This window comes from Cydia splendana, chromosome 12 (assembly GCF_910591565.1).
Source record: "Cydia splendana chromosome 12, ilCydSple1.2, whole genome shotgun sequence".
NCBI lineage: Eukaryota > Metazoa > Arthropoda > Insecta > Lepidoptera > Tortricidae > Cydia > Cydia splendana.
Window position 1 is genome coordinate 3,881,482 of NC_085971.1, and position 19,182 is coordinate 3,900,663.

At 37.9% G+C, this 19,182-nt stretch overlaps 2 protein-coding genes across 6 annotated transcripts in view; one reads left to right on the forward strand and one right to left on the reverse strand.

The window, feature by feature from the left end:
• Positions 1–19,182, forward strand: part of LOC134795289 (adenylate cyclase type 2) — a 288,583-nt gene that overhangs the window by 125,081 nt on the left and 144,320 nt on the right. For all 3 annotated transcript variants that reach the window (XM_063767091.1, XM_063767092.1, XM_063767093.1), the window contains one exon: positions 8,329–8,523. In XM_063767091.1, coding sequence (XP_063623161.1) covers positions 8,329–8,523 — 195 coding nt within the window. The remainder of the gene's footprint in view (positions 1–8,328; positions 8,524–19,182) is intronic.
• LOC134795310 (probable E3 ubiquitin-protein ligase sinah) overlaps positions 11,262–19,182 on the reverse strand; it is a 67,437-nt gene continuing 59,516 nt past the window's right edge. For all 3 annotated transcript variants that reach the window (XM_063767126.1, XM_063767125.1, XM_063767128.1), the window contains one exon: positions 11,262–12,628. In XM_063767126.1, the coding sequence (XP_063623196.1) occupies positions 12,058–12,628 (571 nt within the window). In that variant the 3' untranslated portion in view covers positions 11,262–12,057. The remainder of the gene's footprint in view (positions 12,629–19,182) is intronic.

Genomic DNA, 19,182 nt, shown 5'->3' on the forward strand with positions numbered 1-19,182 from the left:
AATGATAAATGACATTCGTTTACTGCGCAGCATTCCCGATCCCGACAGTTTCCTCAATTTGCATGAAATGTTACACTTTGTATTCTAGTCCAGACACAGCTCTCTCGAAATTGAGCTCGCGCACACTTTGCCCGTTCCAACTTTACCTCTAAACTTGATTTATTGTCACGGCTCTGACTGACCAACTTAATTTACATACACTTGTAAATGCATGTGTATGTAGGTTACCGAACTACCTGATCTAGGCACTAATAATTATTAATATTGCTACTAGCTAATTGTCCCTAGATACATGGTTTAAAATGTATAAATGCACTTGAATTAAATTATATTTATTTGACAGAGGGATTAATTACGAATAAAAAAGCCAAACGATTATTTCACAACTCGCGGCTGAGCGATGAATACCTCAAACCCGATAAGTGAGTACGATATCCGCTTTTCATAAGCGACCTGCGGCGGCAGCCTTACCCGGAGTAGACAGATAGACAGTTGTCACATAAAAAATAAGTGGTTCTCGAAATATTTAGCAATGTGACAGACGGACGGGCAAACAGAGTCGCACCATAAGGATTCCTTTGTATCTTTTTGGTACGGAACCCTAAAAACACAACTACACAAAAAACTTTTCGCATTATAATGAAGAGAACCTATAATTGGCTCTGTGATTCTATTGTAATTTCTGGATATATATAGCGCTGTTGGTTTTCCATGTACTAAAATAAAATAAATAAATAAAATAATCTGCTGACTACTTCTGAACCTCACATGTCCCTCAGGGCCACGTGATTCATGTAAAGCTAATCCAGCCATTAAGTCAACACGAAGACATGTGCACGTGGAAATAGAACTTCTTCGCCAATATTTGCGGTATCGATCCAGCAAACAATGAGCTCACGAAGTGCAATAGCAACATAGTAAAAGCTTGTATCTACGAGTGGTTGTGTAATTAAGATATGTGACGTCTAGGCTCCGTTGTGTACTGGGTGGTTAAATGAAACACAGTAATTAGTACTCATAGATATAGGAAAAATAAGTTAATACTCATGTATTCAGCACCCGCCCCGCCGACGACCATCAACGCAGTGCGGTCGGCGGGTATAGTTGAATCATCGAGAGCGTGGAATTGCATATGTAGTAGTATTGTTTGTTTACAGGCATTCTATATTTGAATTTTCTATTTTCTTGTACTATCAGCATACAACCACTACAAATGCAATTCCATCTTCTCGATAATTCAACTATATAAGTTGAATCATCGAGAGCGTGGAATTGCATATGTAGTAGTATTGTTTGTTTACAGGCATTCTATATTTGAATTTTCTATTTTCTTGTACTATCAGCATACAACCACTACAAATGCAATTCCATCTTCTCGATAATTCAACTATAGTTAGTTTGCATCGCACTGTTTATTGTGTAATCGTCACACTATGTAAATAGACGCTTCTTTACCCGAAGACGGAGAGGGTTATGATGGTTAATTTTCTGTTATTGTGCCATCGTATAGTACAACTTTTAAACCGATTTTTATCAGTGATATCTCCATGGACTTCTATTCTTAATCGACTTTAATAAAAAAAGGAGAAATTTCTTTAAAAAAATTCACAGATTTCGTGCCTCACACGACTATCGAGCACATTGGAAATGAATCTACGGAATTCGAAAAAATATTGTCGCTGAGCGACGAGAAAGTCTGGATAAGGAAAAAGTTACAAAATAAAACTACAACGTTGAATGATAATTATTTTTTCACCTCAGCAGCTCGAACAAGGGTACTTTGCTTCTTAAAAACAGTGAGCAAAATGCGATTTTGCTCACTGAGTCATTTTGTCTCACTCAGTGAGCAAAATCGCATTTTGCTCACTGAGTGAGACAAAATGACATTCAAGTGACCTTTATAGTCATTTCAACATGCGGGGTCTAATACAAGTTCGATATACTTGGGGTCTATTATCTCTGTCCCTCTAGGTATGTTCTCACTGCTTAGGGTGAAAAACTTTGTGTACTACACGAGATCAAAGTTATTTACATCTCGTGCGCTTTTGAATCCCTTACTACGCTCAAGATTCTAAATTAGATTCACTCGCTACGCTCGTGAATCTATTATAGAATCTTTCGCTTGCACGGGACTCAAAATAAGCACTCGAAGAAATATCAAACTTTGATCTCTTGTTGTACAAATAACTATATTCTTAGACTAACACAAGTATCCTGGACATAACGCATGTGAACAAACAAATTGCAAAATTTCCACACGCGTATCCAAGTTTGAATAATTGTCGCCGTGGCGCATCCGGCATAAGTATAGGTACATATTTCATTTTTCGATTAATAAGCAGGATATATTAATGTTCAAAGTACAAGAAAATGATTACACGGCAAATCCGTAGTCAACTCGAGAAGTGGTGATCGGCAGCGGCCCATTTGCTGCAAGGAGGCTGCAAGATATGAAATTTTCTTGACAGCAGTTTGACGCGACGAGAGATGACCATAACAGCGTTTGTCTATGTTGCACCAAACCTGAGTTCCAATAGGTACTACCAGGGTTCAGCATCAGCTATATTGGGTAATGCTCTACCATGTGCTCATCATGACGAATCGGGTGTCCAAAACAGCGTGTGCCTATGTTGCACCAAACCTGAGTTCCGCTAGGTACAACCAGGGTTCAGCATCAGCTCTATCTTGGGTACTACTGTCCTAAGTGCTCATCAAGACGAGTCGGATGACCAAAACAGCGTGTGCCTATGTTGCAACAAACCTGAGTTCCTTTAGGTACAGCCAGGGTTCAGCATCAGCTCTATCTTGGGTACTACTCTCCTAAGTGCTCATCGAGACGAGTCCGATGACCAAAACAGCGTGTGCTTACTCCCTCTCCCTCTCCCTCTCCCTCTCCCTCTCCCTCTCCCTCTCCCTCTCCCTCTCCCTCTCCCTCTCCCTCTCCCTCTCCCTCTCCCTCTCCCTCTCCCTCTCCCTCTCCCTCTCCCTCTCCCTCTCCCTCTCCCTCTCCCTCTCCCTCTCCCTCTCCCTCTCCCTCTCCCTCTCCCTCTCCCTCTCCCTCTCCCTCTCCCTCTCCCTCTCCCTCTCCCTCTCCCTCTCCCTCTCCCTCTCCCTCTCCCTCTCCCTCTCCCTCTCCCTCTCCCTCTCCCTCTCCCTCTCCCTCTCCCTCTCCCTCTCCCTCTCCCTCTCCCTCTCCCTCTCCCTCTCCCTCTCCCTCTCCCTCTCCCTCTCCCTCTCCCTCTCCCTCTCCCTCTCCCTCTCCCTCTCCCTCTCCCTCTCCCTCTCCCTCTCCCTCTCCCTCTCCCTCTCCCTCTCCCTCTCCCTCTCCCTCTCCCTCTCCCTCTCCCTCTCCCTCTCCCTCTCCCTCTCCCTCTCCCTCTCCCTCTCCCTCTCCCTCTCCCTCTCCCTCTCCCTCTCCCTCTCCCTCTCCCTCTCCCTCTCCCTCTCCCTCTCCCTCTCCCTCTCCCTCTCCCTCTCCCTCTCCCTCTCCCTCTCCCTCTCCCTCTCCCTCTCCCTCTCCCTCTCCCTCTCCCTCTCCCTCTCCCTCTCCCTCTCCCTCTCCCTCTCCCTCTCCCTCTCCCTCTCCCTCTCCCTCTCCCTCTCCCTCTCCCTCTCCCTCTCCCTCTCCCTCTCCCTCTCCCTCTCCCTCTCCCTCTCCCTCTCCCTCTCCCTCTCCCTCTGCCTCTGCCTCTGCCTCTGCCTCTGCCTCTGCCTCTGCCTCTGCCTCTGCCTCTGCCTCTGCCTCTGCCTCTGCCTCTGCCTCTGCCTCTGCCTCTGCCTCTGCCTCTATTTCTATCTCTATTTCTATTTCTATCTCTATTTCTATTTCTATCTCTATTTCTATTTCCACCACCACAAGAATGCATAGATTGTCGAATAGTGCGTTATCTACGCCCGTCTCAAACAGGATAGATAGAGTTAGACCAAGAAAAATCTGCAGCGATTTTAAAAGCCCACGCAGTGCAAGTGTTATTCTGCCGTCATAATCCCGATAATTCACAACAAACACCGATAACGAACTCTGCGAAACAGGAAGTCATAAATGTCCTGTGAAAAATGTCGTTCTGACTTTTTGACTATTTTAAGGTTAGGCTACAGGGCAAACCCTTAACCCGATCGTCTTTGTTTTAGGCTCAAATTGTAGCTGACTAAATTGTCCAGAGCCGTTTTTCTCAATTTTTTGATATCGTTCTTCGTTTCCAAATTATCGAGCACCAAAATCAAAAATTCGGAAAAAAAAAAAATTATTTTCACTATTTCGACCATAACTTTTTTTGTTTTTGACTTTCTCGAATAATTATTTTTGCACCTTACAGCTCTCGTGATTATGCGTCTTTTGAGCCTATTTTTTAATATCATATCTTCACAACTTTCCGAGATATAAGGGGATCGCACTTTTTCGTGAAATCGGACCGTATACTGGAGCGAACGAAAAGACATTTCCAATGTCAAAACTGAAGTCGAGCTGACGTTTTCATAAATCATAACATATTGTTTGATATCAAAGCAGACATTGTGTGTGGATAGATGGATATCCACACGATGGAACCATTTTCTTTTGTCCAAAAAACAGGATTCGATAGTTACCTGTGGTATCAAAGAAGGGCACATCTTCACATTAATAACCTCCATCATACCTTAGAGGTTCATAAGCTTAACTCAATATTCAGGACGTATCGCCATGCAGCCATGGGAGGGTTAAATTATGTTATTTAAAGTTGCTCGAGGTACGTACATACATGATCTTGTAACAAAGGAAGGGTTAAAGTCGATTGTGGGGATTGGATTCGTTTAATTGCCAAGTGTTTTTGGGGTCCATGTCCATAGTCAAGTGTCTATCCGTCTGTGAGTCCTTGGCTTAGCTCAGTGTCCATTATTAGAAACAAAAAATGGATTGTGAAAAAAAATCTTTCTTAATTCACAGTAAAGTGGAGAACAATTTTTAGGGTTCCGTATCCAAAGGGTAAAAACGGGACCCTATTACTAAGACTCCACTGTCCGTTTGTCTATCTGTCTGTCACCGGCTGTATCTCGTTAACCGTGATAGCTTAATAGACAGTTGAAAGTTTCACAGATGATGTATTTCCGCTGCCGCGATAACAACAGATAATAAAAAGTACGGAACCCTCGGTGGGCGAGTCCGACTCGCACTTGTCTGTTTTTTAAACCATCGCTACATATGGAATTTCTTCCATGTCAATAAGCAGTTTCTCTTAGACCTTATTATTAGGTAAACAACTACATAGAGTTTCAGGTCCATATGCACACACAAACACATGCTTTCTAAATCTTGAAATTAAATGAGGAGAAGATGCCATGGCTTAAGTAAAAAATGTTATAAGTGTTCGCTCGTGCGTGCGCTGAGAAGCCTTGGCATTGTGACCTTCGGACGTGTGTAAGGGAGGTAAAACATTAAAGGGTCGTTATATAGGCGTGAGCAAGGCGTGAGTGACAAGTGACAGTGATAACCGATAATGAAGTGGGGGCTACATGAACATGAGTATACCAAATTAACGTAACACACGTGTAAACCAGTACGGCTACCACCAGTTTTGACACTGACATATTAGCTCGCGTCTACGTAAATTACTTTCTATACATCTCGCTTGCATTAATATGCGAGTACGAGCGAGATGCATAGAAAGTAAGTTACTTAGACGTGAGTGAATATGTCTATATCAAATCTAGTGGTAGTGGTACAGAAACATTGAAATTGTGAAAACGGGTGTTTTTTTCGTTCGTGTCAGATGTCCAATCCGTATCACTTTACTTTAAGTCCAATCCGTATCACTTTACTTTAAGTCCAATCCGTCCACGTACCTACTAGTCCACAAGTTCAAAGTCGCCAAATCTGAAATCTTGTTATTTTCCCATACCTACACTATGTCTACCCATCACAGAATAAGGGTGTTCCGGACATTTGGGAGGGGTGTGCAAACACGTAGAGGCCCTTTTGACACTTTAATGAGATGTAAGGGGTACACAGAGCGGATGCTGCCTTTGCCCTTGTCATGGGACGCACGCAGAGGCAACAACCGCCAGGATGTAAAGACTATTGAGAGTTGATGGAATCTAAAATTAACTAGGCTATTGGGTGAAATTAACATTGCTATCCATACATTATTATTAAGTGTGGTAATCGAAGCTATGACGTCAATTAAGGGTGACAAAGGAAACTTTTGGCACTGAGAAATTGTTGCAGATTGCGCATTAAAAATTAGAATACATCAAAGCGTGTCATAAAGATTTTAATCAACCAGAACCACATTTGAGTACACTTACTTGGTAGGTACCAAAGTCAGTAGAGTCTGTGCGGAAAGAGAAGAGTTGTGAAATGTAGGGAAGCCCATACATTCCACGACTCTTCTCTTTCCACACAGACCCTATGATGATTTTAAGTAAATTTTCCAAGAGCAAAGGAATAAAACACTTACCAAATGAGTCACGCGATCCATAAAAATTAACCAACCATGACTCAAGATACATACCTACTTGCGTGTCTACGTCACTTTGAATCAGAGCTGACTTGTACCAAATTTTTCCTCTTTTGCTCATCCGGTTTTTGATTTTGAGTCCGAATAAAAGGTCGTGGTCTATTTACCTTTTATGTGTATAGATTGCGTTAAAGTAAGTACCGTAAAACGGGGTGAGTAGGTTTCGCGGGGAGCTATGGGTTAAGAATGGGGAGAGAAGGATTGAGAGGGGGGTGACGTGGGTTTTTAAGGCTACTGTTACAAAAAAAATGTATTCCAATTTAAAATGGAGCTATAGTAATATTCATAATAAAAAAAATCGATCCAACAATCTTCCAAAATCACCTTTGTATGAAAAACCCTCTCATCCCAAATACGAGGCACTACGGGGTGAGGTGGGTTTTCCTCTTTATCGTCAAAGTTATGAAATGGAACTATCCAAAATAAAATACAAACTAAAATACAAACGTCCGAACCACTTATTATATATGTTACTGTAAAAGCCCGAAGTACGGAAAAACCTAGGATTTACCGGTAAAACCTATGTTTTACCGATGCCGATCGGTAAAAGCCCGAAATGTTAAATCTTACTAGTTTACTTCGGGCTTTTACCAACACTGATATGGTAAATCCTAGGTCTTACCACGGCGACCGGTAAAGTTTGAATCATGCTCTGATTCTCAACCCCTCCCGCTCAAACCCCCGTACACCGCACCGCATGCGCCGTTAAGTGGGTTAGGTTAGGTTTGAACTGCGATCCTCACAGAACCGAACAAAAGTGGGTTAGGTTAGGTTAGAACTGCGACCCTTACAGAAACGAAATGCTACTAGAAAAGTGGGTGGTTTTTACCTCCTTTTCTACATAGTGCACCATCTACCATAACCTTTCATCGGGCCCCATAGAAGTCGGTTTTTTTTTCTTAAAAATTATCATCTAATAATCTCAAGAATCAGTGCATGATTCAAAATTTACCGGTCGCCGTGGTAAGACCTAGGATTTGCCATATCGGTGTTGGTAAAAGCCCGAAGTAAACTAGTAAGATTTAACATTTCGAGCTTTTACCGATCGGCAACGGTAAAAACTAGGATTTACCGGTAAAACCTAGGTTTTGCCGTACTTCGGGCTTTTATAGTAACATATACACCATTCAGTTTTCACAAGTAAAAATAAAATTTTATCGAGGTTTGAAAGTCAAATTTCACCCAACTCAGCCCATTTTACGGTATCTAAAAAGTAATTTTGATTTCTGAATGTGTAAAAGCTCAAAAAACAATGTATTTTTGCGTAGGGAAAGTAAGACGGCACTTAGAGAGTTACGTATACGTTCTTAAAATGTGTATCCAATTGCGAATTTTAACGAGTAACGTGTCATTAAATATGAAAGCGACAATTAAAAATAAAACACCATAATAAATAAATAAATAAATATTGGGGACATCTTACACAGATCAACCTAGCCCCAAACTAAGCAAAGCTTGTACTATGGGTGCTAGGCGACGATATGCATACTTATATAGATAAATACATACTTATATACATAGAAAACACCCATGACTCAGGAACAAATATTCGTGTTCATCACACAAATAAATGCCCTTACTGGGATTCGAACCCAGGACCATCGGCTTCGCAGGCAGGGTCACTACGAACTAGGCCAGACCGGTCGTCAAAATAAATCACTATTCTTCAAAAATAAGGTACTATACCTTTCGACTCAATACTTTTACTGTACAAGGGTGATGAAGGCAGACTATGATGATATTAATTATTAGGGTAAACTTATATTAAAAAGCGAACAGCTTTTAGTTAATATTATAAAAGTTCCGATTTCTACTCACATTTTTTCTTCCCCAGCTATGCTGTGAACTGGCCCTGCTGATGTCAGCGAGCGGGATCGGGCTGTACTACCGAGCGTTGACCGAGCGAGCGCATCGGAACACCTTCGCCGGCACCAGGACTTGTCTGGAGCAGCGAGTCAAGCTGGAGTGCGAGCGAGAGCAACAAGAGAGGTTGCTGCTCTCTGTCATACCTGCGTACATCGCTGCTGAGGTAAGTGTACAGAGCGTGCTGGGTAACCTTTGGCACCAGTGTGGCTACCACCAGTGTGACACTGACATAAACGCTATCGCGAACGTACTTTCTATGCATCTCGGTCGTACTCGCATATTAGTGCGAGCGAGATGTACAGAAAGTCATTACGTAGACGTTGGCGTATATGTCAATGTTGACACTGTCAGTGACTCATGGTACGCAGCAGCGAGATTAGCAACGGTTCTGGAGTGCGAGTGAGAGAAAGTGACTAAAGTGAGTGAGAAAGTGCTGTTCTCTCTCATACTCGCACAATTAAGTAAGTAAGTAGCCGAGACAGGGAAAACATTCTCGTTCCAGTTCCTTTATGAGCTTTAAGTAACTAATAAGTTTTTCTTAATTTCATTAGCTAAATACATACAATCATTGAAATATAATTAACCAAACTTTTAAAAAAATAAGATAAAAAACCACTTTATGAAGTTGGTTCGTTTCACGGGATGAAAAGTGAAAAGAACGATTAAAATCTAACAAAATCTGCTTAAAAGGTCTGAAAGAAATGAGAGCATTACCTCCCCGTGTTTTCAGAACATTATCCCCAAATAATGAATTATAATGGGCGACATTTTGCTTTGTGAATGACAAATGTCTTGACTGTGTCCATTGTCGCAAGGGAAACTAATTAAACGAATATATTATTTAAATATTTTGAGGTTGTGGTTTTTAACATGATAATTTGAGTTGACAAATGTTTGAATTATAATTATAAGATTGATTTTAGTAATTATTGTCTACGATATTGACAATGGTTAGGTGTTCTTTCTCAAAATAAATAGTAGGTAGTGATGTGTCTAGAACAATAAAAACGTCCTTTCTCAAATTCTACGAGAATTTAAAGGTGTTGTTCATTATTGTTCTATGTAATCCGTAAAACATTGTCGACTCCGTTTCAGATTTCAAACAAATTATGCACGTTATAGTCATAACTAATGTGCCTAATTTGTCCGAAATCTAAAACAGAGTGCCTATAGTAACAGTGGGATAATATTAGGTCCTTACCTATGAAATTGGCGTTTTTGTTCATAGATATAAGTCTGATCCTAGTTTTTTTTTTTTTTACAAAAGTACATACACAATTACAATAAAACTACAGTGCACTCAATAAACAACGATTTTACATACAATTAATTGTTATTTTTTATTGTTAAGTGTTCAGAATTAAGCCTTGAAAATAGGTCTTTTCATGTGCTGTCGGTTCGAGTATTAAAATTACTTATATTTTTCTAATGGTACCAATTTTCAAGAAATGGAGATATTGAAAACATACCTTAAAGGTGTCAAAAATTACTGGAAAAATTTTGTTTGGTTTGAATTAGCCATCAAAAAAATATCCGCAAAATTAATTGTATGGAAATTCGTGTTTCGTTGAAATTCTCCGAACAAAACGCCAATTTCATAGGTAATGACCTAATATTAGATACCGAAAAAGCAAGGTACTTGTAATTCATAAATCAGTACTTTATGAATTATGAAACAGAAGCAATGACGTTCGCCATCAAACGTAACAGTTTGGCGAGAATATAAATGTTTAGTACGTAAGTTGTAAATTTAAATGAATAAATAAAAAAAAAAACGTCTGTTAGTCATTAACGCTACGTCAGTCAAAGGTTGAAAGTTCATGTTAGCCAATTTGAAGTACACAATGGAAACATTCCCGCTCCGTGCGCGGCATGACAAGTGGATGACCGTTACCGCCCCAGTTGCAATAAGGCCGTCTGTTACCATTTGGCCAAGGTCAACGTTATATGATCATGTGGTAAAGACTACGGGCGTGTGTAATTGTGATGTTACCTCTACTGATATCTTGTCTATGTTGAGTCGACAAACTGTTTATCGTCACATTGTTGAATACCCCTAGTTAAAGGTCGTCTGCTACCAATTGGGCAGATTTTACAAGCTTTTGTTTAACTTTAGGCCAATCAAATTATATTTTTTTGAAGAATTAATTCTCAGCAACCTGGAAATCGTTTGAATACCTTCATTTGGTCTTAAATGGATGTACCTAATCAGAGTTTGCGCAGTCCCAGGAGGGTGTGCAAATATTATATTGTATAAGTACAGAATATGGAACTCTATCTATATTCACTAAATTTTATTGAAATATGACGGAAAAAACCATACCTAACAAAATAAAAATCGACCCATTAAGCAAATATAACGTAATGGGTTTAGTGATCATATGGCTTTATGTTGTTGTGGTGTTATGTACCTCTACTATTAATATCTTGTGTATTGGTTTCGACGAACTATTTATCATCTGGTTTGGCAGGTCACGTGCACTGCTGGATATTTTAAGCCCAAATCGCTTGGTACCTACATTTAAACCAAATATTTGAACTGTCGCTGTTTTCAATTATGAAATCCTAGAAATGTTGTTTTTATCTTGTAAATGTAAGTAAACCGCATCATTTAGTATGAGATCAACTGTATTTGCCACCAATTTTCAGGATAGTTTCCACGTAAGCGGAGTATACCTACTATCTTTTGAAACTTGACTTTACTAGTAGTAGGTATCGTTTAGCATTAATATTTTTATTCCTCCTGTAGGCCTAGCACAGGAGTGACGCGACAGTATCTCGCCCGTGAGATACCCGTCTTTACTAGATAGACTACCCGTCTTTTTTTACTGTATTAATTAAACAGGGAGCCGCTGGTAGCCCGGTAAAATACAAGTATCAGATGGAAATAAAAATGCAGTGTTGTGTAAAAAAAATCTAAGTACATATTTATTTATAATTTTATTATACTAATCTTAGTATTACAATACAATTAAGTTTAAAACTAGATCAGTCACAAATTGGTCGTTTACATAAGATAAACCTGGAACTTTGCTTCATTCATTCATAAAATACAAATAAATTCATGTAGGTACGGAGTTGATGTTGAATTATTAAGAAATGATTTTCTATGGCAATATAATGTAAGCTGACGTCGAAAAGAAATGCTTTTAAATGTATATTATATTTGGAATGTAACTGTTCCTTGAAATTTGACTAAGAGATAATTATTATCAATTTCTTGACTTTTACACTGACTACATAAAACATGTGTTCATACCGTTACGTAATAAGACTGATAACTGAAAGACGTCACTCGTTTTATCGAATTTACTAAACCTCTGACCTTTTTAATAGGAAATTATACAATTTAAGCTCACAGATCTCTTAAGGCCGAAATAATTAACCACATTTACGATATCGCCAAAGCCGTATTGGCCTTCATTAAAAGTTCCGGTGCTGATAAAAAATAAGACAGATAACTCACTGAGATAGCTGAGCAAAGTGTCTATTTAAAGGAATCACTCGTCAAGCTAACAGATGGCACCAGTGTCTTTAGAACTTCAACCGACGCTCTAACTGGTCAAAACCGTCCACGTTTCATTGACCAACAGTAGCACCTACGCTTGCTAGTATTCCCTTATATCACAATCAAGTCTCTACTTAGACTTCTCAAAATTGTTCAATTAGCAGCTTAAGTTATTCATCGTCATGCCGTTTATGATTCCGAATAATCTTTCCGTTCAGCATCAGATTTACCAATATTAACATGAATCGTAATCGCCTCGTCGTTTTCCGATTTCATTATGACATCATTCCACTGTATTTCGGCTTTCTTGCTATAATTCTCATTCTCAATAAGGATGGCCGACTTTGTACTTAATGCTTTAGATTGGAACTCGACTAAAGCACAGTAGTCGCTTTTTCTAGATTCAGACTTGGCGTCTGCGATGTATCCTAGTTTTCTTCTCATCACTTCTACTCTGACATGGTAATTGTAGATGCATACTTTGATGATGAACGCGCTTTTTTGATGAAGCAGTATGATCTTGTATTTAGTTCTGCAGCAAGCTGTTTTCTTCAACTTGGTTTGGAAGTTTTCTATGAGGATCTTGATTTTTTGCGAGTAGACGGCGATGATGTTGTGGGTGCCCTGGAGATGAGCGGAGAGTTCTTCGAAGGGTATGGAACAGCAGTTGGCCGTGATGGGGCAGGTCATGGTATCGAATTTGCAGTCTTCCTCGTGCTTCGGCCTGGTGGCCGCTGTGAGGAGCTCTGTGCAGCCGCGTCTGTTGACAAAGAAAGATATGGTTAGTTTTAAATAATTAAAAGAAATAGGTAAGTATGATTAATTTTAAGTACGGAAATGTTTCTTGGTTCTGCCCTATATTTAGTAATGAACGCATTTCCTTTCTACAATAACAATTATGACGAAATGACCGGAGAATATGAACCTTAATATAGTACGTGTATTTTCCTTATCTGGCCCATTTTTTTTGTTCTTATGAATTGTGTAGGCAATAAATAGGCGTGCCTACTGCTAATTAAATATATTGCGACAATTTGGGTTGGGAAAGCTAAGCTATGTTTTCTTTTAAAAATGGACTTTCTTTTTAAATTGGTCTCATATTTTCTTACAATAAAATCTTTACATTCTACGTAGGTTGTTTCGTCTGAATTAAATACAAGAAGCACATAAATCATGCCCTGTGTGTAGATGGCTACAGTCACGTAGGCTCTAGGCATGTTAAGTAACATGAGGTTATTCCACAATTTCTAGTCGTATTTAATACTTCTACGTCTTAGCTCTAGTTATGCTAATAATTTGAAGTACGTGTCTGAGACTCTATTATTAAGTCTATTTTTAGATGGATATTATACCAACTGCTAATTATTTTACATTTCATGGTATATATAAGCAATACGAGGTTGTTTTTGCGAACTCATGCGTAAAACTACTACTTAGAGTACCCTAAAAACCTCGACCTCACTATCACAATTATGTAAGAATTGTACAAAATACAAGCACGTAATTATTTTGTCACCAAAAACCAATTAAGTGAGCCTTGCCCGTTTGACCCGTTCATTTATCAAACATACCTATACATCACCAATATTTGTATTAATTATGCTGATAAAAACGATTGAAGCAAAAAAGCACGTCATTGGTTATTCCAAAGACGTTATACTCGTACTTAACTTAATGGAAGTCAGTTTCCATCGTTTGGAATTAAGTTAGTCTAGAACATGAACATGACATTAGAAAAATTGCTCGCAGGCTTCACTTGGAAAGTTAATTAATATTATATTAAATTCATGTTATGTGGCAAAGTTAATGTGACTATCTATTCAGTCTGTATTCACGAGGTATTCACCTATGTACTTACATACATACATATAAAAAGATGCCCGAAAAGATGATATCCCAACTAGCAAAAAAGTCTCAGATTGCGCACTTTATAAGAGTAGTGAGCTTATAGCGCTCTTATTTTTGTTTTGAACTTATCATCGCTCTTATATTAGTGTTAGGTAAGCTAATACGCACTTTAGTAAGTTTAGTCTTATTACCTAGTCTTATATATGTATATAAGAGCATTTTATAATACCATTATAAGCCTCTCGCTCTTACAATAACATTTACTAAGTCTCATTGAACTTGAGAGTACCTGGTCTTATATCCACATTCTCTAAGTTCATTTGATCTTATAATAAACTTTCTAAATGCTATTATAAGAATGTAAGACTAATATCAACATGGCATAATACTATTATGAGCCTCTCGCTCTTACAATAACATTTACTAAGTCTCATTGAACTTGAGAGTACTTGGTCTTATATCCTCATTCTCTAAGTTCATTTGATCTTATATTAGACTTTCTAAATGCTATTATAAGAATGTAAGGCTAATATCAACATAGCATAATACTATTATAAGCCTCTTGCTCTTACAACAACATTTACGAAGTCTCATTGAACTTGAGAGTACGTGGTCTTATCTTACATTCTCTAAGTTCATTTGATCTTATATTAGACTTTATAAATGCTATTATAAGAATGTAAGACTAATATCAACATAGCATAATACTATTATAAGCCTCTTGCTCTTACAACAACATTTACGAAGTCTCATTGAACTTGAGAGTACCTGGTCTTATATCCACATTCTCTTAGTTCATTTGATCTTATATTAGACTTTCTAAATGCTATTATAAGAATGTAAGGCTAATATCAACATAGCATAATACTATTATAAGCCTCTTGCTCTTACAACAACATTTACGAAGTCTCATTGAACTTGAGAGTACCTGGTCTTATATCCTCATTCTCTTAGTTCATTTGATTTTATATTAGATTTCTAAATGCTATTGTAAGAATGTAAGACTAATATCAACATAGCATAAGAACACTGTAAGTACGTACTTTTCTGATCTTACTAAAGCTATAATAAGATCAACAGCAGCACTTTAGTAAGATATTAGAGTGATATAAGATCAAGACACTTATATCACAAAAGAGAAGATCAATATAAGATGGTTTGATCTTAAATCGTTTTTGGGAACACTATTGTTAGTATAAGTAAAGCAAGGAACCGTTATTTATTCAACATGGCCACATCATTTGTATTCAGAATGCTTAAAATACTCTAATAGTGCGCTTGAAAAATACACCTACATCAATGGCTGACTATCAATACAAAATAAAGAAATAAAATAATTATAAAAATATTCAAACAACATATTTGAGTAGGCGCATGAAGTTTGAAGTGTAAAACAGGGTCTACTTTACAATAAATAATATTTTCCCATGTGAATACTTACCCTGAAACATAAACAGACGATGATAAACAGCACGTTATTATATTTACACATAATTCATAAAAAGTTTGATAAACACTTACACTAATATGTTTTTGTCACGTTGCAGTTAATTTCACCCGTATATTTATACTTCACAAATAGAATGTTTCAAACCAAAATAAGCTTATTTAGGCTAACAAGATTCTAACGTTCGACCAATATAAGCCTATGTAGGCTTACAAGATACTTACGTTCGACCAATATAAGCCTACGTAGGCGTACAAGATACTTACGTAAAAGCGATATTAGCCTAAAGCAGCTTAATATAGTTTTGAAAAAGATTACTGTGAATGCAAACAACATTCAATTAGACTGATATTAGAACGATATTAAAATAAATACGCTTATGCTTTGTGCCCAAACCCGGGCTTATACGATGATATAAAATCAATATAAGAGCGACAAAATTGTAGTCTAGAGACCGTTGTTAGCGTGATTTTGCTAGTTGGGATTGACCTGACTTTATTGTTAAGAGAATAAGAGAGTGTCAAGGTAATTTTGAATACCTCGCGCGCTTAGCAACTTCTGCTGCTCTATACCGGACTATACCTATGAAAGAAAAATCTCTATGCTCCTTTTCACGCCAATCAGCCTAAGTACGCTCACAATGTCAAAGTTAATGTGATTCAAAATGTTCGTGTTAAGCGATGGGTTATCTAGTTACTCATGAAATAAAACTATGGAAACAGATTATTTCGCCGATATAATCCGTTTCCATACTTTTATTTCTGTTGACATTTGTCATCGTGGCGTAACGTCATCGCCAAAGATTTAAACCGCTAACCCACAGGTAGCGGAAACCGATGTCCAGGATAGAGCGAAGTGGAAGGAGAAACGTAGGAAAGCGGACCCCGTCACAGTACGGGACAACCGCTAGGACGATGATAATGATAATGATTTGTCAAAAGAAAAACTACTGAAGTCAACATTGTTACCCAAACACACCTGTTTTAATTTTACTTTGCAAAACAACTTCGCAATTAATTTTATGATTTACAGTTTTAATATTCCACTCTTTCATTAGTTTCGTACAATGGCACTGCACGGGTGGTCTTTCATTACATAATGCGCGCTTAGGGGCGAAAATTAAAGGTATACTTCATTTGAAACTATTTTATTATTAATAGGACCTACTTTATATTAATTAGACTAAGTATAAATTTACACAGTTCTCGTCACAAGGGATATACCTACTTAAGATATTTTTTAAAGGGATACAGGTTAGACGATTTTTAGAGTTTATTAAAAATAACTCTAAACGCAAATTACAACCTAATTATAGTTTTTACAAGAATTAAGTAAGAATCAATTTATATATATTTTTCAAATATTTTTTTTCTAAGTACCTAACCGTATTCATACAATATTTTATTATTATAAATGAATTATAAAGACATTGTGGTTCAATGAATGTTTCACATTTTTATATTCGTTTTTTGTTTCAATAGAAACAACGAATTATATATCTAAGCTTAACCCAATTTATTTGGAAATATAAGAGAAATAAAATTGGTATTGGTTTCAATTTAGCAGAAACAAAATAAATATGTTACAGCTGTTAAGTAAAACGGGATTTAATTAAGACGAAATGAGATTGGAGTTGTTTATTTATGGCTTTATATAAATTTACCATTTTAAGTCACTTGGGACCTGTATATACAGTAGGTACCGGTTAAAAGTTCACCCTTTGTTTCGGTATAAATGAGTACTTTTGTGCGATATTATTTTGCAGTTCGGATGTCGAAACTGATCCGTTATTTTTTCCAGAGACGTGTTTGATTAGACGGACACAATTAACGTACATTTCTTAACAACTCTTCCCTAAAATCTTATGGGGCCCACAGATTACCAGTTCGCCGGACGATATCAGCCTGTCAGTGGTTCGGAGCTGTCAAATTTTGCGTTTAACTGACAGGCTGATATCGTCCGGCGAACTGGCAATCAGTGGGCCCCTTTACAGGCATGACGGGTTAGAATTAGAATCACAACGAACATTGTACACGTAGCGATCAAATATTTGAATCGTGGGCCTATCCAAGATGACAATTGTTTGAAGAATACGAAACGAAACGCTATTGTCTCTCTATCACTCTTCCATATTAGTGCGATAGAAATAGATAGCGTTTCGTTTGTCTCTCTGTGAACTATTGTCATCTTGGTTAGACCCGGGGAATCCAATCGAATCGAAAACTCGAATACCGAACTAAAATTTAATCACCGTAATGGGTTTGTCCATTCGAAGGTAATTTAAAAATATATCTAACGGTTATTATGTGAATGGGGGTATAATAGCAGCATTACTACGATTGCTTCGCATTCTATTACGGTGGTTAACAACTCATTTTGTTTTCTAGTGCAGTAAATTTGTTTAATCTTTGTTTTTTTGAATAATACAAATAATTGATCTAATAATTTCAATACGGTTCCGTAAAGGAGCCCACTGAGCGGCTACCGCGAAAACCGATATTCGCAAATTGCGGGGATCTTTCTCTTTTACTCCAATGAAGGCGTAATTAGAGTGACAGAGAAAAATCCCCGCAATTTGCGAACTTCGATTTTCGCGGTTATAGCCCTGATTACCAGTCTGCCGGACGATAACGACCTGTCAGATAAATGCAAAATTTGACAGCTCCGAACAACTGACAGGCCGACATCGTCCGGCGAACTGGTAATCTGTGGGCCCCTTAAATTTTTCTATGATTGAATAGTTGGACACGCTGTCGTGTATTTAATTATTAGACTTTGTTTGTTTAGTAAACCTTAAACTGCCTCTTTCTTTCGTAACCCCATTACTAATTTTTACCACCCATTTCACCCGCTTAGGGAATATGATAGTAATTAATATCCCAAATATGATGCCTCTGCGTGCGTCCGTGATGTCTCTGCGTACGTCCCATAACACGGGCAACGGCAGCATCCACTCGGTGTACCCCTTACATTTCATTAAAGTGTCAAAAGGGGCTCTACGTGTTGGCTTCGGCTCCGCGCACGCCTCCCAAAGGTCCGGAAGACCATTGTTCCGTGATGGGAAAGACTCCCAAATATTACTCACATTTTATTGAGCAGTTTAGGCGTTTCAGAATATTTGAGCTTTGAAAATTTTTAATATCCAGAAGGGAGTATGCTTGGAGTTGTATAGTGAAAACTCTACCAGCCGACCTATTTCTGTTTATGTTTCAAAGTAACAAAGTCAACTTTAGTCGATTTAATATTAAACGTGACATGTGACCCATTAGAAGAGTTAAATTTACTTAGGTGACGTGTGACTCAATCGATAGTAACCTAACCCATAAAATCGTCATAAAACACCTCAAACAAAATAAATAAGATCGAACCTTTACAGCCTCCTAAAGTACCCCCATAAAAAAAGTTTTTAAGGTAGCTTTGACGTTGCAATGATCCAGATAGGTATCAAATAAATCGTAAAACAGATTAAAAGTGCACAATTTATGGGTTGGTACTAGGTTTATTAGGCTCGCTATAGAATTAAGCATCCTTGTTGCCTGATTTTTATCCTGCTGTAAAGATAAAGTATTGTTTTTCGAGTGTATGCTTGTCTATCCATGTCCTCGAAACGGTTTTATTAATTTTTATGCGTGAGTTGACATTAGATTCGTCTCAGTTGGTGGAGGGACAAAAGTTTATGACATCTATTATAAAAGCTTATTTATGTTAATTAGATTTCGTTTTACACTGTCGAGCAGTTTAATTAATAAAAACAAAACACTAAAGTTACATTTTGGTATGCGTCCTCAGCCTCTAGCCTCTAAGTATTACAAAAGATCAAAGAACCGTCACTCTTTTTATGGAGATTTTTTTCCTTTGATTCAAAATGCCTTTTTTAAATCAAATATGTACTAGCTATGACCTAACACGAAATTAAATTAAATGGGACGAGATGTAAAATTCCTTTTTAGACCAAATGACACTAAATTGTCGAAGCTTTTATGATTGAAAATGTAAAACTGTATTACTTATTGATTTCT